Consider the following 20,740-nt stretch of genomic DNA (forward strand, 5'->3'; position numbering starts at 1 on the left):
GTGGGAGGATATCAGGGAACACACTGTCGTCTTTTAAGTCTCTGTTAAAAACTCACTATTTTAGACTTGCTTTTTATTGTTTTCATGGTTTATTGCTTTGATCCTTGTTTTATTAATATTGCTGGATAATGATATGTTCTTAATTACTGCTTTTTAAAAATTGTTTGTAAAGTGCTTTGTAATTTATTTTGAAAAGTGCTATATAAATAAAGTTATTATTACAATATAGCACCATGTTCCCCCACCACAACCACTTGCAGCTATGTTGCACAAAACTTGTGAATATTTGAATATTTCTTTATAAATGTTCCTTGTGCAGCACAGAGGGTGCTTTGACTACAGTGAATTGTATGAAGTTGTATATTGACAATATAACCTTGGACATTGAATCTTAATTTAAGAGTGGTTCAACAACATCCATTCAGTTATCATCACATACCTTTCCCCTCAAACAAATGTTAAAAGTAATAATAATGAAGAGTATTAGGTTTTGCTGTTTTTATTAAAATCCAGACATGAAACTCAGCAAGAAATACAAGAACAAAAGTTCAATGAGCATAATAAACATATCAATATACACTGTACTGATGCACTGCGACTAGGGGGCACAATATTGTATTTTTCTATGGCACATATAGGTATGTTGTGTTTAGGAGAGAACAACATGGGTGTGAAACCACCCTGTTTAAAAAGGAAAAGAGGTAATGATGTGTATCATTACAGTGAAATCTTATGGGTTCATTGGAATGTAGACAACATAAGGCCACTGTACCTCAAATACTGAACAAGTCAAGCAACTCACACCACTGGGACGTACTTCAAGTCGCCCTGAAGTAACTGGAAAACCAATCATTGACCTGCTCTAATCAGAAACAGAGGCTTAAAAGAGGGTTTACTCCAAAATGATGTTTATCCATTTTAGAAAAACGTCACTTCTTTAAATGTATTATTGAGCATTTACAACAGATGCTCAGGAAAACATTTGTGTAATCAAATTCAATCAAAACAGTCAATTAAAAAATGAATTTAAAGATATTGGAACATAACTTTTAAAAAAGTAAGGTAAGGATTTCAAACTGTTTCAAATTAATCAATAGACTACACATGGTTCCTTGTTTGGTGGTTTGTCTGTATTTTTCCATACCTTTGTATATTTAGTGAAACACAAAGAGATCAAAATCCAGCAGAACTTCATTATCATCTTTTCATTTTGTACAACCTGCATCATAAAAATACTTTAAACAGCCTGGAGTCAAGTAGAACTGCCACACCTCTGCTTGTCCTTGAAACAGGCCACAATCTGACGTCAAAATAGTGTAACTTACTGCACAGCTCAGAAACATAAGCAACACCTTTTTAGATTGTCTTTCACAGGTTTCAAATACACCTTTATTCATGAACATCAAAAATAACAGTATTTACATTGTTGCTTATACATCATATAATTGAAATATATTTCCTCTTAAGTAGTAAAATACTTCAGTCTAGTGCTCAGGCTTTACTGTTAAGTGCTCTGTTATTGAGTAAGGTCTAGAGAATATCTGAGGTTCATGCCAAGCCAGTCCTGTGAAGTGCAGCCCTGCAAAGCTGTGTAGCATTTCAATAGTTAACATATTCAAACGTCCAAATTGACTCAATGCAATGGATAGGATCATGATTATGTTTAACATTCTTAGTCAAATTCTACAGAAATGCAGTCAGAGGCTCTTATGGTGTATAATTATTGTTTGCAAAAGCTTTTTCCATCAAATAACAAATGTGATGCTTTAATCTCAGTGGTAAATGCTTAAAGCTCATTTTGAAGTCGATTTCAGCTACAGCTAGATGCCTCTAACACTTTCATAGTGTAACCATGTTTCTGCATGTCTGCCTGTCGATCACTACCTGTGTGTTCATGTAGCCAGATTAACATTATCATACAATGCAGACTGGACAGACAACAGAACAGCATGTGAGGAGCTTAGAGGGAATAATCTTTTGCTGAGTCACTATGATACTGGGAAGATGCTATAAAGGGTTGATCCGAACAAATGGGTTTACAGATCCATAAAAATAGCACAGAAACAACCATGTTTATGTACTGTATGGCACATGTTTACATCACAAACATAATTGAAATGTGGAAGACAGCAAAGGAACACTAAGAAAGCTATGAAATTCACACAACTGTTGCAATGCAAATATATTTTTTTCACAGAAACGATAGAAAGGGGAGGCTTCGAGCCACTCTTGGCTTTTAGCCATCAAACTTAATGAGACTCTGGTGCTGTTCACAGACAGGGGAGTTGTAGATCTAAAAATGACATGTAAGAGTGTTACTTATGTAATGCATTTGAATGTGAAAGAACAACAAGACATAGAAATGCAGGGAAATAATGTGTGTGTGCGAGTGAGACGGAAAGAGTTATGAGATTTGTGTTTTGTTTACCTGTGCTATAGCGCCTATTTTTACTCCTGGAGTAAAAGTATACCATACCTGTTCCATAAACACGACCCTTCAACAAGGTAAAAGGCAGCTAAGTGATATCCAAGAAGGTTATCACTCAGAGACACTTCAAAGTATTTCCTTCTTCTAAAAATAATTAATTTTCAGACAGTTTAATGGAAAAAATCCCAGTATTTGTTGAAGAAAATCTTTGTTAGGAACAGTATTTCTGAATGGGGGTGTTTGATGTGTAGTCATTGGTCCCAGGTTTGGTTTAAAGGTCAATTATTTCACTGCTGACACTAGCAGAGTCGTCATGTCTGCTGACCTCCAGGTAACTACGTGACCCCACAGGCTTCCCGGCTCTCCCTCGTGCCCTCTCTGAGTCTGGGGTGATGAACGGCCGAGTGTCATCCACTCCATCCTCCAGATGACCTGTTGATGTTCTGGAGGGGTGAAGGGACACAGGCAGGACACTGATGATGGGACACTTCCTAAAGCATTCCCAGCCCACCTGTGACCCTGGTGGGAGGGTGTTGGGGGAGCAGTCACTTGTCTGCTGGGAACACTGCTAAGAACGCTGCCCCCCAATGGCATGGAAGACTCTGTTTGGGCATCACTGCTCTCAGATAGCAGCTGAGGATCACTGTTCCTACGGAGCCAGGGCCCCTGGCTGATCCCTGAACCCGGGGAGGGGGACTGTGAGGTATGGTTTAAAGGATGAAACAAGCTCCCTCCTTCAAGCAGGTGCTCCCGGTGCAGTGCTTCGTCTATGCTGCGGGTCAGGTCAATGGGAGATGGCGGCCTTAGATCAAACTCATAGAATGACAATGAAGTGTCTCTGTCCTGATCCAGGCTGCCGCTCACTGAGCGCTGAGGAGGCCGTCCAAATGCCTGCAGTCTCAGCAGGGAACCCGTGGAGCCATCAGATATGCCTCTTTCTGCAGAGTGGCCCCTGTGGTTGCGTCCTCTGTTGCTATCTTTGACGCAGCGTGGCTGAGCAGTAGCCTGCTCGTGGTTTTGATTCCTGATCAGACTCTTGCTGATATCAGCTCCAGGACGCTCCTGGCCAGCCCAGTTGTTCGGAACCTCACCAGGTCCTCCTCCTCCTCCTCCTACACCCCCTCCCACCCCATTACTGTCAGACTTTCTGCAGGGCTTCCCCCTCAGGCTCTGGACAATCTTGGACCAGCAAGTATGTCTTTGATTGGAGCCAACAGATTGGCCAGGGGATGGCAGGTCTCCTGCTGTCCTTCCATCTGGTCCACTCTCCTCTCCTCCTCTGCATCCTTGAGGTCTCCAGAACACCCATGAACCCAAGACAAGGAGGGATAACCCCCAGGCAAGCTCAAGGAGACGAGCCCAGAAGTGCACCAGCCACCATCCCCAGTTGAAGCTTGTCCAGTTCCCTAGTAGTCCATAGAGCCACAGGGTAGCGTGTACATGCAGCCCACAGCACAGTGCCCCAAGAACTGCACATACTGCAAGCACTCTCCCGAGGCTCACTCCCATCCACCTTCTCCCTGTCCAAGCCTTCCTCCGAGTGTCTTCAGGGGCTCCAGGGTAAGGATTTAGAGGACAGCGTAAACGTGGAAAGATGTAGCAGAGGAAGCCCAGACAGATAATCAGACCCCAGCACAGTGAGAGGACCTGAAGGGTGACAGGTACCAAGGGGGACAGGGCTGGGGAAAGCAGATCGGCTGCCAGAAGCAGGGTACACTGTAACACAGCTAACACAGCCACAAGAGGAGGACGCTCCAAGGTTGAAGGTAACACACTTACTCCTTTCACCCTCATTGCAAGCAGCGCCAGGGCAGCCTGTGTCCACACAAGCAGGTGTAGAGGCAAGTTGTAGAGGGCTGTAACTGCAGGACGAGGGAGGAATTTTCTGGTGCCATAGGGATCGATTAGAAACAAAGCAGCCCTCAGGCCTCCAGCCAGAAACAACAGAGCATTGGCAAGTGCAAGAGCCCCCCGATGGGGACAGTTTGCACCAGGGGACAGAGTGAGGCCAAGAGCAGCTCCGGCAAACATGAGAAGGAAAAGGCTTGCAGAGCCATAGACATGCAGCTCCCAAGCAAAAGCCAGAGTTCTACTCAGGTCCCCCCAGTATAGAAGTGTGGCACTGGGTGAGGGGCTGGCACCAGGAGTGGGGGTTGGATTCAAAGTGGAGTGTGGAGCTTGGTGAGGATGTCCTAGGAGAATGGAGCGGTTCTTCTGAATGACACCAGTCTGATATGTGGGGCTTAACCTTGTTTGAGCAACGGGTGCAGCACCAGTGGCAAGGATGGAAGAGTTCCCTAGAAAAGAGAAACAAAGCTTTAACATTTAGAATATGAAACTCTAATGTTAATTACTTCAACTTCTTTGGTATGACATGAATTTGAATGGCAAGTCAATAATAAAACAGTGCATGAAATACTACGTTATAGCACTAGAGGGGTGTAGCTCACCATCAGAGTCAAAACCTGGAACCATGAAACCCTTTCAGCTCATTACTGTACTTAAACTGGCTTACTACAACCACATTATTCTAGGTCTATTGATATATAATAAATATGAAGACATGGTCTGATGAAGACTCTCATTAAAATGAGAGGTTATATACATAATATGTTTACATAAGTTCTCATTTTTCAGCATCTTGTGCTTGGTTAGTTTAGTCAAAAACCTGTATGTGCATCAACCATGAGCTCAAATCATGTCTTAAGACATGGCTTATTATGGAAACACAGAGCATCCCTTCGTGGTAACTTTTACTCATTAAAGCACACACGTAGGCATATCCAAAATATAGTACCTTCAGTTAAATACAGCATACAATGTGTGGACAATGTTTTGCATATTAAAGAAAAAGTCTAATATGGTTTTGCTTTTATTTGCACTAAGTATTAAAATCTCAAAATAGGTACACCCTTTTTAAATACAACAGAATTACATAAAGTGACAGAGTCTCAGTATGATTTGAATACCTACCACCAAAATGAGCCACATTGTTTTAAAGAATAGAACAGGCATTATGCTGGACAAAACTCATTCGAATAAGTGTGTGGCAATTGTGTGGCTTCATTGCATCATGTAATTTAAAGAGCATCTACAACAATTACATAACACCAAACCCTGCCATGAACCAGGAAACCCTCAAACTGTTCAGACTTTTATATACTTTTATATAACTAGCTCATAAAACACATTTCTTTTATTTGAAGCTTTCATGGCACCAAAGGTCACCTTACATTGCATGAGACTAGTAGTTAAATACACTTTAAAATGCATGACTCATTAGATAAGACAACACCTTAACAATGTGGTACCTTAGTCTCTCTCTCTCTTTCTCTTTCTTCTTTTCTCATGCTAACACATACTTCTGTTTGTTAAGGCACTCCACCTTATCCTCCTGAAATACCCCAGAAACACCCAACACTATTATAATCCTGAGGCCATTCATATGCTGGCCCTGAATGGACAATAGTAATAAATATTACAAAAGCGCAAAATATATTTCACAGAACACAAATACATTTCACAGATCACAAAATGGTACTTGTTTGTGATTGGCTAAACCCAAGTCTGTCCGGCATCAGTCATTTATCATTTCCTGTTTACACTGGTTACCCCATAGCAGAGCCAGCACGAAATTTCAAGTGTTTACCAGGATGGAAGAGAAGCTTGAGTTGATAGCAGAATACTTCAACAAGGGACATACATATAGTGTGATTCTGGAAATGCTCTGCTCGTATCATGAAATACACATATCAATTGGAACCTTAAATCACGCTTAAGAGACCTCGGACTTTAGAGAAGGGGCGGATATTCTTCATTGAATGTCGTTAGGGGGGCAATAATGTAAGGTCCATCTGGACGCTGTAAGGATGGCGAGCAGATTTGTGAACACAAGAGCTTTATTAACCGGTCACTGTCAGTCGTGACCACGCCAACAAACAAAGCAACAATCAATGTTTGAATGAATGAATAACTTCTCCTGCGCTGTCTCTCCTCTTTCTCACTCGCACACCTCTCTGTCACACCTCAGCCCCACCCTCCTGCAGCACTCCGTGCTGTTTACAGCCTTCATGATGGCTTCACTGACTGTCAACACTGTAGGAATTATGAACATCTGCACTGAACACATTTAACAAACAGTAAAGCTGTTACAATATCATCAGAGCTGCTGGGACCTGGACAACTGTTTTGTTCACACTATGTATGTCCCTTTCTGAAGTATAGCGCTACCAACTCAAGCTACCCTTCCATCCTGGTAAACACTTGAAATTTCACGCTGGCTCTGCTATTGGAGTAACCAGTGTAAACAGGAAATGATAAATGACTGATGCTGGATAGACTTGGGTTTAGCCAATCACAAACAAGTACCATGGTCCTACCCTTTCTGGTTTTGGGAAATTTATTTTTGTTCTGTGAAATATATTTTGCGCCTTTGAAATATCTATGACTATTGGCCTTCAGGGCCACCATTCATTCATCACCAAAGGCTTTGTGAACTAATAGTATGGGTAACATACAGCTTAAAAACACTCAACATACTGTATCTGAGCACAATGAAATGGTGTCGCTACTTTCTGTTTAGTGTCTGTGAACTGAAAGATATAATGACTCTGTTACTGATGGGGTGTTTAGAACAAGTGGTTGCTGCAGCCAGGATTATATTGTAAGAATGGTTTCACACAAATTAGTGTTGACTTGATGGACGGTGGAACAACATGATTAGCGGTTAAACACTCAAACTATCAGCCTTTTAAGAGTCCATCTTCAAACCAGAGAAGACATCCATAAAGCTGACACACTGACTGATTACTCACTACAACATGTGTTTCAGCTTCTGGCTCCACTCAGCTGCACTGCTCCGAGACCCTTCTATCGCACACACACACAAACACACACATACACACACACATACAAACTGTTGCACTTGCAGACTCACTTAAGCGAGTTCTGCATGCAGATCACAGACACACTTCTTTATTTATACAAAGGTATGTTTTACTTCCTTCCCTCAAACTTTTTTTCCTTACAGGAGCAAGATCCAGACACATTCCAGATGTTCTGATCAAATTTCACAGCTGGATACACTTAAACCTACCCGTACCCTTGAGTTCCTTTTATTTTTTTAACACACACACACACACATACATACGCACTGCTTTCACTGCTCGCACTGCCTTATATGTCCACATGTTGAAAAGAACTACAAAAATGAACATCCTGTTTCATCTCTAAGGACATACATTCATTAATGACCCAGATCTAAATGTGGACACAAACATGCCAACAGTACAAACTGGTACTGACATGGATTCAGGCTGTTCATACTCTAAGACACCTACTTCCAGACTTTAAATGTGGTCATGGAACAGGAGTGCCTGTATGACATTAAGATGTTTTCACATGGTATCTTAGTGACTGCCTCATATACTCCATGTGTCATTCTTTCCTTTTCCTCTCCTCAAGTCTCCTCCCTTCATCATTTTTCTCTGTGCATCTGGATTTCATTACCCACCCCACTCCCTGCATTTCTATGCTTGTACCTTTCTTCTACCACACTTCACCCACCCCATTTACTCTCATCTGTATTCCCCACTGTCTCTTTCGCAGACCCCACTCTCCTCTTGTCTGTCTCTTCCCCTGCCCCCCTCTCTTGAACTCTCCCTTTCACCTCATGCTCATACTTTCTTCCCTTGCTCAGTCTGCCCCACACAGCAGCTACCACCCCGCTTTCCATGGAAAAGTTACTCTGTTTCTTCCCCCCTTTGAAGCCGTTTCCAGATTCTTCCAGTAAAAGAGTCACAGCTGCACAAATACTTCCATTTATAATCGAAGGGTAAAGGACACTCTGCAGCTAGTCACATAAAAGCACAGGGCCTTCTTTTCTTACCTGTCTTTGATGACTGTATAGTTGTGCTGGTTCTACTTCTCCCATGTTGTGCTGTTTTGTTAGGTTGATTTGTACTTTTGAGGGTTGTTATCACAGCCTCTTGTGTAGTGGGTAACTGCCTGGCTGTAGATGTGGTCGTCGATTGCTGTGTTGTGGCAGTGACTGGCTGTCCTGCTTTCTGTTTTGGTTTATCGACAGAGCGAGTTGTTGTAGTCGTTGTTTGGAGTGATGTCTCAGCAGGTGAGTCCTGCTTTGGAGGAACCCGGGTAGTGGGAGGAGTGTTTGCCGTCAGCTCACCTAAAAGTGAGAAAGACTTGTTTAGAACATTAACTCAGGGTTTAGCACAAAAGCACCTTATTGTTATGGAGCATTCATTCGGATGTCTCACCTGTTAACACTCCTGTCCGAGGTGTGGGCTTGGTCACCAAAGGGGACAGTGTGGCTCTGGTCTCAGTTCGTGGTGTGGTAGAGGTTTGATTGGCTGTTGTCAGCTTAAACAGGCGAGGCTTCACAGTCTGGCTGTCCGGTGCCGGCATTTTTACATCAGAAACTTGAGATACTGCAGTCTGTGCGTCTGGTCGATACTGTGCCATTCCATCATCAGCTGTTGGCGGAGGAATCGGTGACTCCTCAGTAACTGTGACATTACTACCTGATCCCAAATCCTGCGACTCATCATCCCCTGTATCTTTGACAGATTCTTTCTGTGATTTTCCTGCAGTGACAGATTTTACACCTGCAGACTCAATGACAGCAGAGGTGGGCAAAGTGGGCACAGGTGGAACTGAGCCTTTAGTAGTAGCAACTCCTTTAGCTACAGCAGTGCTCATTGCTAACCTAGCTGTATCAGTTCTAGGCCTGGAGGCAGTTGTTTGAGTTAGAACTGGTCCGCTGCTGAGGTTCTGTGTAGAAAGGGCAGCTATAAAAGAGGAAGTGGACTGTGCAGAAGGACGGGATGTTCTCTGCCCCTGAGTCACTGCAGTCGTAATTGTCACTCTATCCCGGGCCGTGGCTCTGATAGGCACATCGCTGCGCCCTCTGGGAGGCAGAGAAGGCCAGAATCTAGGACTCTGCCTGGTTGGCTGAGGTGTAGAATTATCATGGAGGTTTAAGAGGGAGAGGGAAGGAGAGAGCCAATGATGGTCTGGGCATCAGAGGGATAAAGGAGGGAGAGAAGGAAGCCAAGGAAAGAAGACACGTGGCCATGGTCTTCCTCTGAGCGGTCAGCAGTGACTGGTCCCTCTGGCTGTCCGTCTGTGTCACACCATTCTTCCACTTTGCTTCTGCTGAGACATAAAAATCATACAGTTTGTGAATCACAAACAGACTAAACAAACTTAAAAGCACTGAGGGCGGATAAACAAAGTGCATGAAAACACAAAAACATATTTCAACTCAGACTTAAGAGAGTAGGGAGTCTGAGGCTATTTTCGAAACGGCCTGCTACATACTACCTACAAATATAGTAGGCAGTAGGTACTGGCTACTACATACTGCGTTTGAATTTAGTATGTAGAATGGCTGCTCTTCTCCATCTGTTATGTTATGCTGAGCGAGATGTCACTGGATTTCCGGTTACGGAAAGTGGAAGTAAACAACAGCCAAGCTGATATAGAAACTGCTTCTTTAGCATTCAGTTATGATTTTAAAAGTTAAGAGGTAGTTTATATGGAATTTTATAATTTCACAGCACCTAAAAATGGAATTCCCCTTTCAAAAAAGAAGAAAAAAGAAAAAGCGGATTGAGCGCTGTGCATTGTAAGATAAGATAAGATATTACTTTATTGATCCCCGGGGAGGGAATTCAGTTGTTGCAGCAACCCAGACATAAATAAAATCAAGAAGAAGTTTCAATTAGTAAAATGAAATAAGTACAAATAAAAATAGATAAATAAAGATAGAATAAAGATAAAATACAATTTAGATATATACAATGTTACAATGGAATTAGATAAATGCAAATGTTACAACGGATTGAATAGCAGTAATTACAGGCAGTATTAAAAAGGATTCAGTAGTGACAGGTTGACATGGTGTAATTATGGTTTGGTAATGACAGATTAAGCAATATAATAAATAATACAGGTGTATAATATGACCGCAGGTTGTAGTAAACAATAATAATGTAATATAACATAACATAATATAATATAATATAACAACATTGTAGGAAACAGTACGCGAGGGAGACTGGTCCCATGCATACTGTGAAATTTTCCCGAATCAGTACGACATCCGGGTAGTTTTGGCATACTGCAGATTTTGCTCTTGTTTACATACTACATACTGATTTTGGCCAAATCAGTACGTACCGCTAGTATAGTAGGCTGTTTCGAAAACAGCCTGAATGTTTATTTAGAGCCGAGTTAATTCATGAAACAGAAAAAATCTGTGGGAATTTCTGGTGTGTATAATATCAGAGGAATGTCCTACAGCATCCCTCTGCTGATTCAGAGGGCAGGCCAATGAAACTCCCTTCAGCAGAACGACACTGACAGACACAGGGTGTGGTAAGGTGTATGATTTCAGTAGACATGGCACATATGACGACTCACACTGATGCACACAAAGACAAGAGTTCAGCATGTTAACTTATATAACAAGTAGTACCATCCAAATGATCAAGACTTAAAAAAGGACTTGCAGATGGTTTTCCTCAGTGACAGATGGACACAAACTTTTTTTCTCTCTCAATCCCTGCCATAAAATGTTCTTTGGATGAATCTCAGGTTTTTCTCCTTACTAGTCTTACATTTCGTGTTCCACTATTCCCTTTTTCTGCTTGTTCTGTTTGAGCCGTGGATGCCAGGAGCTGACAGCTGTAACATCGAGTGTGGTGAAGCCCCCGAAAGCCCAGTGACACGCAGAAATCTCTGGGGCTCCTGGGGATTACACAATCCCACAGACTCCTACGAGTCATCTAGATAACAGCTGCAAGTCCCATCCCCTCCTCAACATGCACCTTTCTATCAAAAAACACTCCTTTTCCTCTACTATTCAAGCCTCTGACTAACATCATCCTAGATTCTTTCACATCAGTAGCTACATATGAGTCATAGAGGGAGATAACCTTGAGCGGGAGCAGTCAGTGTCAGTCTGAAACTCCGGCTCAAACAGGAGGAGGGAATGCACAGAAAAAGAAATCAGTGCCTTTGGGAGAGTTCATTCTGCTGCTTGTGACTCACCGAAGGTCCATTCACAGCCGCAGTGTCCTGCTCTCTGAGAAATAACTGCAGCTGCACACTATGGTTGGCATGTGCATTTCGTGCTCATGAACACATTGAAGATGTGAGTAATGTGTGTGAGGGTATGGAAAAAACATGTGGGAGTATGTGGGTGTTAAACAAGGGGTCAGTCATCGAGCAGGAAGTCACAGGTTATACTGTAAAGTATTTGAAGAAATAAGATCACAAAATAGAATCTTGGCTCTCTTTTTGGTTTGGTCTTGCTTTCTGTAATGTTTTGTTTCCATTTTTATTGTGTTGATGTTACACAAGAGCAGCTGCAGAGAAAAAACATCCAAGAGAGCAGTAATGGAAGCGCTACTCTATCTCAATCTCCACCTACTCACAGAAGCTCCAGTGTTTATTTTTCTTTCCAGTCTAATCCACCTCTTCTTCTTCCAGTGTAGTAGGCTGTTGGCCAATCCAACATATGATTAATCGCTGTTTTTCCCCTTTCTTTCTCTTACGCTTGTTCCCTCCTAACTGGAGTTATTTCAACACAGTCCAACAGCATGCTCCGAGGTGTAGGCTACCAGAGAGCCCTGGAGATAGAGTGATACGGTGGATATGAGAATTTACTAGGGATGTCAACAATTAAACGATTATCAATTAATTGATTGTTAAGAACTTACTCGAACACATTTTTTTGTTTTGATTTTATATCACGTGGAACAAACGTCATGTGATCTCATATTTAGTTAATCTATCGGGGAGGTGTTTTAAGTTCAAAGCATGTTTTGTTGTGAATCAGCTAACTAATCCACTTCAAGATCCTGCTCATCACCTACAAAGCCCTAAATAACATCGCCCCCTCATACCTGACCAACCTCCTCAAACATCACTACCCATCTCGCTGCCTCAGATCATCAGATGCCAATCTCCTGTCCCCTATCACCAAGACCAAGCGCTGCACCTTGGGGGACAGAGCCTTTGCCATCACTGCCCCAGCTCTCTGGAACTCTCTCCCTCCACACATCCGCAACTCTGACTCACTTCAATCATTCAAAAATCACCTCAAGATCTACCTGTTCAAAAAAGGATACAACACATGACCTCTACCCCCGCCTCACCTCTGTCCTTGTATTGTTTTATTTTACTGTATTTATTTTATGTAAAGCGACTTTGAGTGTTAATAAAAGCACTATATAAAACCTATGAATTCTTATTATTTTATTACTAAAGGTGTTCCGTACAGCAGAGCTGGGGCTACGGCTGAGTGACAGGTCTCCACAAGCGCTTCTTTACTCCGCGAACGGACTAATAATGACCCAGTTTCGCTCCCCGCTGACAACTGACCACATTCACATGCTTATTTTTTTCAATAAGAATGAGTAGACAGAAAACTGGACACTGTGAGTCTGATATATGTTTCTGTTCAGCTCTCTTGTTGAAGTCAGAGCCTTCACTTTTATGACTGTATGTCTGTGGAGATCATGAGCCTGCTCCACACGTTGATATTCAGCGTGTTTAATGTTTTGAACACCTCAATACAATCCTTAGTTATTCAATACTGTCAGTTATATACATTGTGTCGTGAAGGAAAATTTGATTCAGGGGAAAAAACACATTTGGCATTGTTTTTGATATGGAACACTTTTAGTTTTTTTTAATGATTAATAATGATTAATCGATAATTAATCGTTAAGATCGATCACGGAAAATACTTGAAATGTACATCCTATGTACAGATAAAAAAAGAGGAGCAGGCAAGAGGAGAAAGACAAAGATGAAAGGGTAGAGAAGGTGGAAGAGGGATGATGATGGTAATGAAGATGACAACAGAGGGAACAGCGTAGGGAGGGAGCTGGAACTGAGGCAATCTGTGACAGAATTAAGACTGAGAGGAGCATTTGAGGCCATAAATTGAGAGGATGTGGAGATAGCTCGTGGATACAAAGTGACAGAAAGCAAGGAGCAGAATATTTGGGAGAAAAGGAGAAGAGTCACGAGGACGCAGTATTTCAGGATAAGCATGTTTGTTATGGTCAAAGCGAACACATGGTGGTCCGTCCAAGAAGGCATGCAGAGAAACTGAGCCCACTTCACCTTTCCTCTGAGGTTAGGCAGGTGTGAAGTCTTTGGCAGTCCTGGGTAAACAACCTGACTATTGAGAAACTGCTTATAGTAAACATATTGCTATCTTGATCCAGTGTAATCCGGCATGCCTCAGCCTATGTATTTATATTAAGAAAGAGATTAATGAGCCCAGTAAGATTAAGGCAGAGGACAGAGACACGTTGCTGCTGCTGCTGCTGCTTTAGAAGCGCTGTCATCATTAATCTCATCTCTACTCATGCACATACACGCGCAGCCAAACACGCTAGCAGTGCATCAAAAAATTGGACTGGAAATTGCAGAATATGACCTTATTTTTCATCATGCTAATACAAAATAGAGTAATTTTAAGCTGATTTGTGCCGTATGAATAACATGCCAGAAACCACAATCATGTCCTAGATCAGTGTATTAAGCTATTTTAGTGTTTGCCTTGAAGAGAAACAATCATGTCTGTATTCCCCTAAAGTGCTTCGTTTATGCTACATCCCTTTAACAGTGAGTAAGAGCCAGACCCATATGCTCATGGAGTTACACAGCACGTCCCTTTATAATTGTCCCAGAGGGAGAAGGCAGATGGGTGCTGGGTCAGTGAGAGTATTTTTGTCATGTTCAGCTTCCTGGGGGCAGGGAGGCACATCACTCTGTGTTACATTTGAATGGGGTTTGCATGTTGTGTAGATGTCGTCACTGTCTCTCATACAATACGTTCTTATTCAGAGCAGGAAATGCCAATGGATAATAACCAATATTACAGCTGCAAGCAACAGTCTGAAGATACTATAAACCCTTTGCCCCACAGTATAGACCTGCTGGTCATACATAAAATGACTCAGTGCAACACAGCTGCTAGTAATCTGTTTATCATCGCAGTAGTGATGTCATGTCTACACGTATGGATCAATGTGATCAGATAATGTCTGTACTTTTACTTCACACAAGGAGCTTTACTGAGGGAGTTGACTGGGCAGTCACGTTTTTTGGAGAATATCTTTCTTTCCAAATGTTCTCCCTCTTCTCGGCCAGATTCTAAAAGTCTGGCAGTGAAAATTTTCCATCAATTTGTGTGAATGTTTCCAAGGGCAGACATGAGTCTGTTTGTGTACAGAAGGACCTGTGTCTTTCAAGCAGAGATTGGCGTGAAGTACATTTGTCTCAATAAGCACTGGTTATCCAACCTCAAGGGCCAAAGTGTATCCTGATCACAGAGTATGGCAAATGATCAAATACTAAAGGTGTTCGAGGTGTGGCTCTGTTTTATAAATACAAGAAAGGTGCTATTTTTCCTTGAAGCAAGGCATCAAAGCACTGGTTTCCCTAACATATGTAACTTAAGCTCAAAAAGCTGATACACAGTTAGACTAAAGTTATGCTAGCAGCTCTCTGAGTCTGTAACAGGCGCAGCAATGCTTTGAGCTAAATACTAATGACAGTATCCAAACATATTCAAAATGTTTACCATGAGATGTTTAGCAGGTTTTAACTTCACTAAGTCAACAACATTATTTCAAAGTATTAGCATGCTAACATTTGTTTATTAGCACTTTACATCAGTAGCGCCTAGTTTTGCCAGTGTTTGGGGGAAAAGGCTTAAGTGTTGGCAAAGTTAAGGCTGATTTATTCTTCTGCGTCGCCCCTATGTAGCAGTGGCTGACGTGGACATGAGCACCACATACTAGTGCGTCGTTGAGTCTGTGACGCGCAGCAATTCTCCACCGAAACGCTTGACAGCAATGTGGTCTCTCTGATAGCCGGTCGCCTGCTTCCGGCCCTGCACCTTCCGCACGATTCAGAGTGTGTTATGTTACTCTACAGCTGATACATGTTGCTGTTTATCATACAGACAAGATTACATGAAGAATAGAGAGGAGGAGATGAAATACACAGCTGATGTCCGGAAGTGCTGTAAATGCGGGAAATACAATGCTGCCGAGCGGACCAATCACAGGGCTTGCGGTCCGCGTCGATTCTACGTGTAGTTACATTTTGGAGGAGGTGGACGTCAGCTACGTGCTTAGGCCTCTGCTTAGGTACGGGAGTGTGATGGCTGGAGCCACACAGTGAGTTACCTGGCTTAGAGGCATGGCACTTCCTTGAATGAAAGGTGTGGCCAAGGGTGAAAAGAACTTTTGTGCTGAAGCCAGCTGAGTGGAGCAGACCATGGGCTCTGTGTCATGGGAGGGGGGTTAGGCTTAGTTAGTATTATTATGAATTTAGTTTAATTAAGCGTCCATTGTGTTTACCCCTTGAGTTAAACTTGGTTTGGCTCAACCTCTATATAAGTTCCCTTTTGTCTCATTGTTTCGGGTTTGTTTGTATAGTTCACACCTTACATTTTGTTGTGTTAAATTGAGTTATGTTAAGTTGACCTCTTTTATAGGCCTAGTTCTTATAATTTTGGTTTGTGAATTTGGTTTGCCTAATTTGGGGTAAAAAAACCCCCACTTTTCTTTAAAACGTACACCTATATCTTGTGCTTTACGGCTTGGTCCCTAACAGGGAGCTATCTACGCCGTTGATTCAATGCAGAAGTATAAATCAGCCTTTAGGGCCCGGGTTTAAACAGGGGATACCCAAATTCATCCTCAGAGGGATACAATTTGTTTTTAACTATCTTGTGGCGGGTCCCTGAACAGCTGTAGAGTAGAGAAAAGCCATAACCACACAAGTGGAGCTGAGGAAAACTGAAGGAATCACCAAAGTTAGTATGAGTCACTTAAATGTCACACAAACTTTTGAAGTCAATCTTTCCAATTGTTGTCATACATTTTTTATTCAAACCAAAGTGGTGGCCAGATTGGCAAAAAATTATGCAACCCTTGTGTGAATATGTGTGAATATGTGTGGACATGTCGGTCCTCTCTGTCAGTGCATGAGACTGTGAGGAAATGTCTATTACAGAGTAACTAAGACCTGAGTTGTCTTGAAGTATCCAATGTCAAGGTGCCTCTCTAACAGCATAATTTAACAGTCAAAGTCACCCACGACCAGGTGCAGGCCTCTAGGCTGAGAAGACAAGTCTGTTAAAGGCCACAGAAGAACAAGGATGAGTGAACAGACAGTGAGAGAAGAAAATGATAAAAAAAATATCAACTGTAAGAATCAGATTAGATGGTGCGAGAGGAAGCAGTATTTTTGCATTGAGAGCACAAATGAACAGACGCAGAGAGCAAAGACAGGGGAATAGTGAAGACTGACAGAGCAAAGGAGTGAGAAAGACAGACAGAGACTGGAATAAACCAGCTGTATCAGTGTGGTCTGCTGCACTGCAACGGTTCCTCAGTCCAAAAGAGCAGTTAAGTATTACTCGGCATACAGATGTATAACCTGTTTGTACTGCGCCATGAAGGGGGAGAGGTGGGACTGTGAAGCCATGTATGTATGTGAATTTGTGAGTATGTGAGACACAGAGGGAAACAGAGAGAGGGGGAAATGGAAGTATGTGTGGTTAACTTGGTATGTGGGTAGGGGGGGAGGTCGCGGGTTTGACCGTTACAAATTCCACACCTTTGAATAACATATGGATTGCCAACAGCTTTTACAATATTCTCTTAGTTATTTAATTAAAAGCTGAGATATTAAAAAACATCAAATTAAACAGGCACTAAATTATGAAGTTGATGTATGCATCAGAAGATAAATGAGCGTTCAGCTTAATCAGATTCTGCAGAAAGTTTGAAAGCAAGTTCTCCCAAATTCTACACCCCTGCCTCAGACTAAAGCTGTCCATTCAGTGTCTAAGACAAACCAGAGCTTGTTAAAGATGCCTCTCTCGTGGCACTCCACAGCCTGGGGTGGGATGCCAAAACTCCAGCAGAGCAACCGACCACACAGTGAGGTCATGATGTATGAAGAGGAGGATCCAGAACCAATTGTGGATGCTTTTGATCCCCATTTGAAGAGGACGGCCAGCTTAAAAGTGCTGAGCGGCAAAACATCTTTGACTGATGTTCCGCCTTTATTCAAGCCACAGATCAAAGGCTGAAGGTCAGGGTGAGGCATTTCAACAGCACTGTGGCTATACCACACACACTCACACATTCTTCTGTGTGTAGAGGTAAAACAGACTACGGACATTGACATAGGTAACCACAGAAATAAAGTTCACCAGATAGCTTATACTGTTTACATTGATTCAAGCAATAGTCATTAATTGGTCAATCACATATTCCCAGAAACACACCCTTAGAGGTATTACGCACAGGACTAACTAAGACAGCTGTTAAACCACTCAAGCCACAAAAACACTTTCAGTTTAACAGATTACAGGCATCCCAAGACATAACTGCAGCATGGTTCGAGGAGTAAACCACAGCTCAACTTCAACCCAGAACTCACACTGCTGCAGCTGGATGCAATAAAATGCCCGCTGTGTTAAGTGGGGTGTCGTGTGGAAATCGTTGAACTTGCAAACAGATTGTATGTATATAAAAAACGACAGTATCATTTGGTAGGTCTCAGTGGGTATTACGTTTTATTACCTCAGCCAAGCAGGTCCAGTGCCATAAAAAGAGCTTAAGGACAAATCATGTCTAGAGCTTAGTAGGTTTTTGCTTTACGTGATTTATGATTTATTTTTCCATTCTGCAAAAGCCATTCTCTTCAGGACGGTCTGTTCTGGGCAGTGTTTTCATGTCTGTGTTAAATGGAAGGATTCCTATTATTCAGCTGTGAGGTCAGCTTCAAGCTATCAGGCCTATTATATGTTTGATTAGTGATCCTTTTTTTCTTCATAGTATTTAAATGTGTTTAAAAGTGACTCCATACTGAAGTGTGCAGATGATCATCACCTGGGGCCTCATGTACAAAGACTTGGGATTTGGCGTACGCTCAAATCCAGAAAACGTTGTACGCACAAAAATATCTAGATGTATGAATCTGTGCGCGAGGATCAACAGCTGTAGAAACGTGCTTACGCCAACCATGAAGTTGGCGTGAGGCACCCCTAGACTGTATAAAATATGGACGTAGTATCCGTGACATCACCCATCTGTTTCGGAAGAGCTGTTTGAGGCCAATCGTCTGCGGCGGCCATACTGCTGCTGTCAAGCGATTGTGACATAAAGAGGCGGGCTTTGAGCCTCCTAGCCAACAGCTACAGTGTTCCCGCCTGTCAATCAAGTCAGCTGTGCCTCTCATTGGAAGACTCACAATCTCAATATCTTCGAAATTGCAGAAAAAATTCAATCCCCTACAATGTGTGCCGATCGAGAAATGAGCTATCCTGACTACACTTGTCTTTTGTACCAGGCTGTAAACATATTTATTTCTGCTGTAAAGAGCAGCTTTTTAATTGGTGTGTACGTGGTTTCCGGTACTTCCGGAGCCAGCCTCAAGCGGATCCTCGATGCACTGCAGTTTTTAGCACTTTCGCATTTGGCTCATTTTTAGACTGGAGTTTGCCGCTTCGAGGCACCGCACATTTCCAGAGTCATTTCACTCTTGATACATCTGAACTTTGCCGTGAAAAAGAGCGTACGCCACGTTTTTGTGCGTATGCACCCTTTTTTACATGAGGCCCCTGTTCTCTTGCACAGATATACCTCCAAAACCCACTTCTCCATGTACAGCCAGTCAATAAATCTGAATAGAGCTGCTTTACACATGGATATGGCATTATTCCATTGTCAGTCAGCTGACATGACTACCTTCCATTCAGTACTAGCGCTTTAAAGCAGCTTTGCCTGTGCGCTCTTCAGCTAGAGGTGCATTCGTGCGGGTCTTCCCCCCACTTTGCACCCTTCCATCCACAGCTGGATGCGTTCACATCCTGGTGAGGAGGGGGTGAGTCCAGATCATCTATGAGCCTGTGTGCAGTTAAGGCTAGACTACCCTAGTTAGTATACTGTAAACACACGCCCATCCACCTACAGAAACAAAGAAACACGTTGCGCACGTGTTAACAGTTGCCAAATGGATACATAGCAAGTTTTTTTGCCTTTTCACCACAATGCAGTTGATTATTTCTACATTCCCAACAGTCAGTCATTACGTTTTTCCTCATTAGATACCCAGGCATACGGGATTACAGTGTTAATACGTAGTAAACAAAATACATTAAGGAGCTGCCTCTGTCTGGTCACCATTTAAAACGCATGGTGAGCATGTTGTTGCGAAGGCTAAAGGATTATGTGGAAGCTTTGACGATTTATTTTGTAGATTAGAAAGTGAATATGGTCCACAATACATGAAATCCACTCATAATGAATATTAATAACAGTATAGCACATTTGTATGCTGATTTAACGTTAGATGCATCCTCTTATTAAATTACACCTTGTAATTAACAGTTTAGTATTAGTAAAAACCTGACTAATTGTAACATAATCTATAGCTTATGAACGAGAAGCCTACATAATTAAATACAGGTGCAAAATTGATGTCAGCTATAACGTGGCTATTTTAAATCTGCCTCTGTTAAGTCTATGGTCTACTTGGCATTTAATACAATTATTTCGACAGCTATTTAACATATTTTTTTGTAAAGCCTACTTACAAACACGAGACATTATTTACCGTCGTTAACGAGGCGTTGCTGTGCGGCTACGTTACTATCCCAAAGGCAGGAGGATGTCGTGGATTCTGAATGGATCTGCACTTTTACGCTCCAAGTTTACTTTCTGTAGTGGGCTTTAATTTACGCCAACTACGTACAAAACATTGGTGCTGGTCAGGAAGCTCTGATCAGGTAGAAAATGCGAAGGTTGCTTAAACCAACTTTAAAGTTAACATCCTGAAAAACTTGACACAGGTAGAGGCGACGTCACTGCGCAAATCTATCGCCGCATAGCAGCCGCTCCACTATGTTATATCCTATGTCCATCTGTTTGCATTAAACATAGCCGAATACCTGCAGGTCTGTGCTGCTCCTCCCGGATGGCGTCTTCTGCGGCAGTGAGGATGAGGATTAGAAAATACCAAATTAGCCCCAAAAAGTGTGTCCTTAATCCAGGTTCAGTTCATCCTTTCTGCAGGACACAGTGTTTAAAATCCTCGCATGAGTTGGAAAACGTTTGCTCTCGAAATACATAGAGGTTGCATTCAGCAGCATTGTACCTCTGCCAGCCTTCCAGCCATGAGCGACTACAGAGATGTACGCCCCCTCCGACCGCTTCATCTCTCTCCACATCGCTCCCTCCCTCTCAT

General features: G+C 42.4%; 1 protein-coding gene across 1 annotated transcript; it reads right to left on the reverse strand.

Moving 5' to 3' along the window:
- Nucleotides 1-483: 483 nt before the first annotated feature.
- Nucleotides 484-20,723, reverse strand: LOC117820894 (proline-rich transmembrane protein 3). Its single transcript, XM_034694825.1, is given in 7 exon segments — nt 484-2,893; nt 2,896-4,725; nt 8,316-8,612; nt 8,704-9,447; nt 9,450-9,598; nt 11,068-11,197; nt 20,651-20,723. Coding segments are annotated over 7 exon segments (3,417 nt in total). The 3' UTR covers nt 484-2,699.
- Nucleotides 20,724-20,740: the final 17 nt, after the last annotated feature.

Source organism: Notolabrus celidotus, chromosome 11 (genome assembly GCF_009762535.1).
Source record: "Notolabrus celidotus isolate fNotCel1 chromosome 11, fNotCel1.pri, whole genome shotgun sequence".
Lineage (NCBI taxonomy): Eukaryota > Metazoa > Chordata > Actinopteri > Labriformes > Labridae > Notolabrus > Notolabrus celidotus.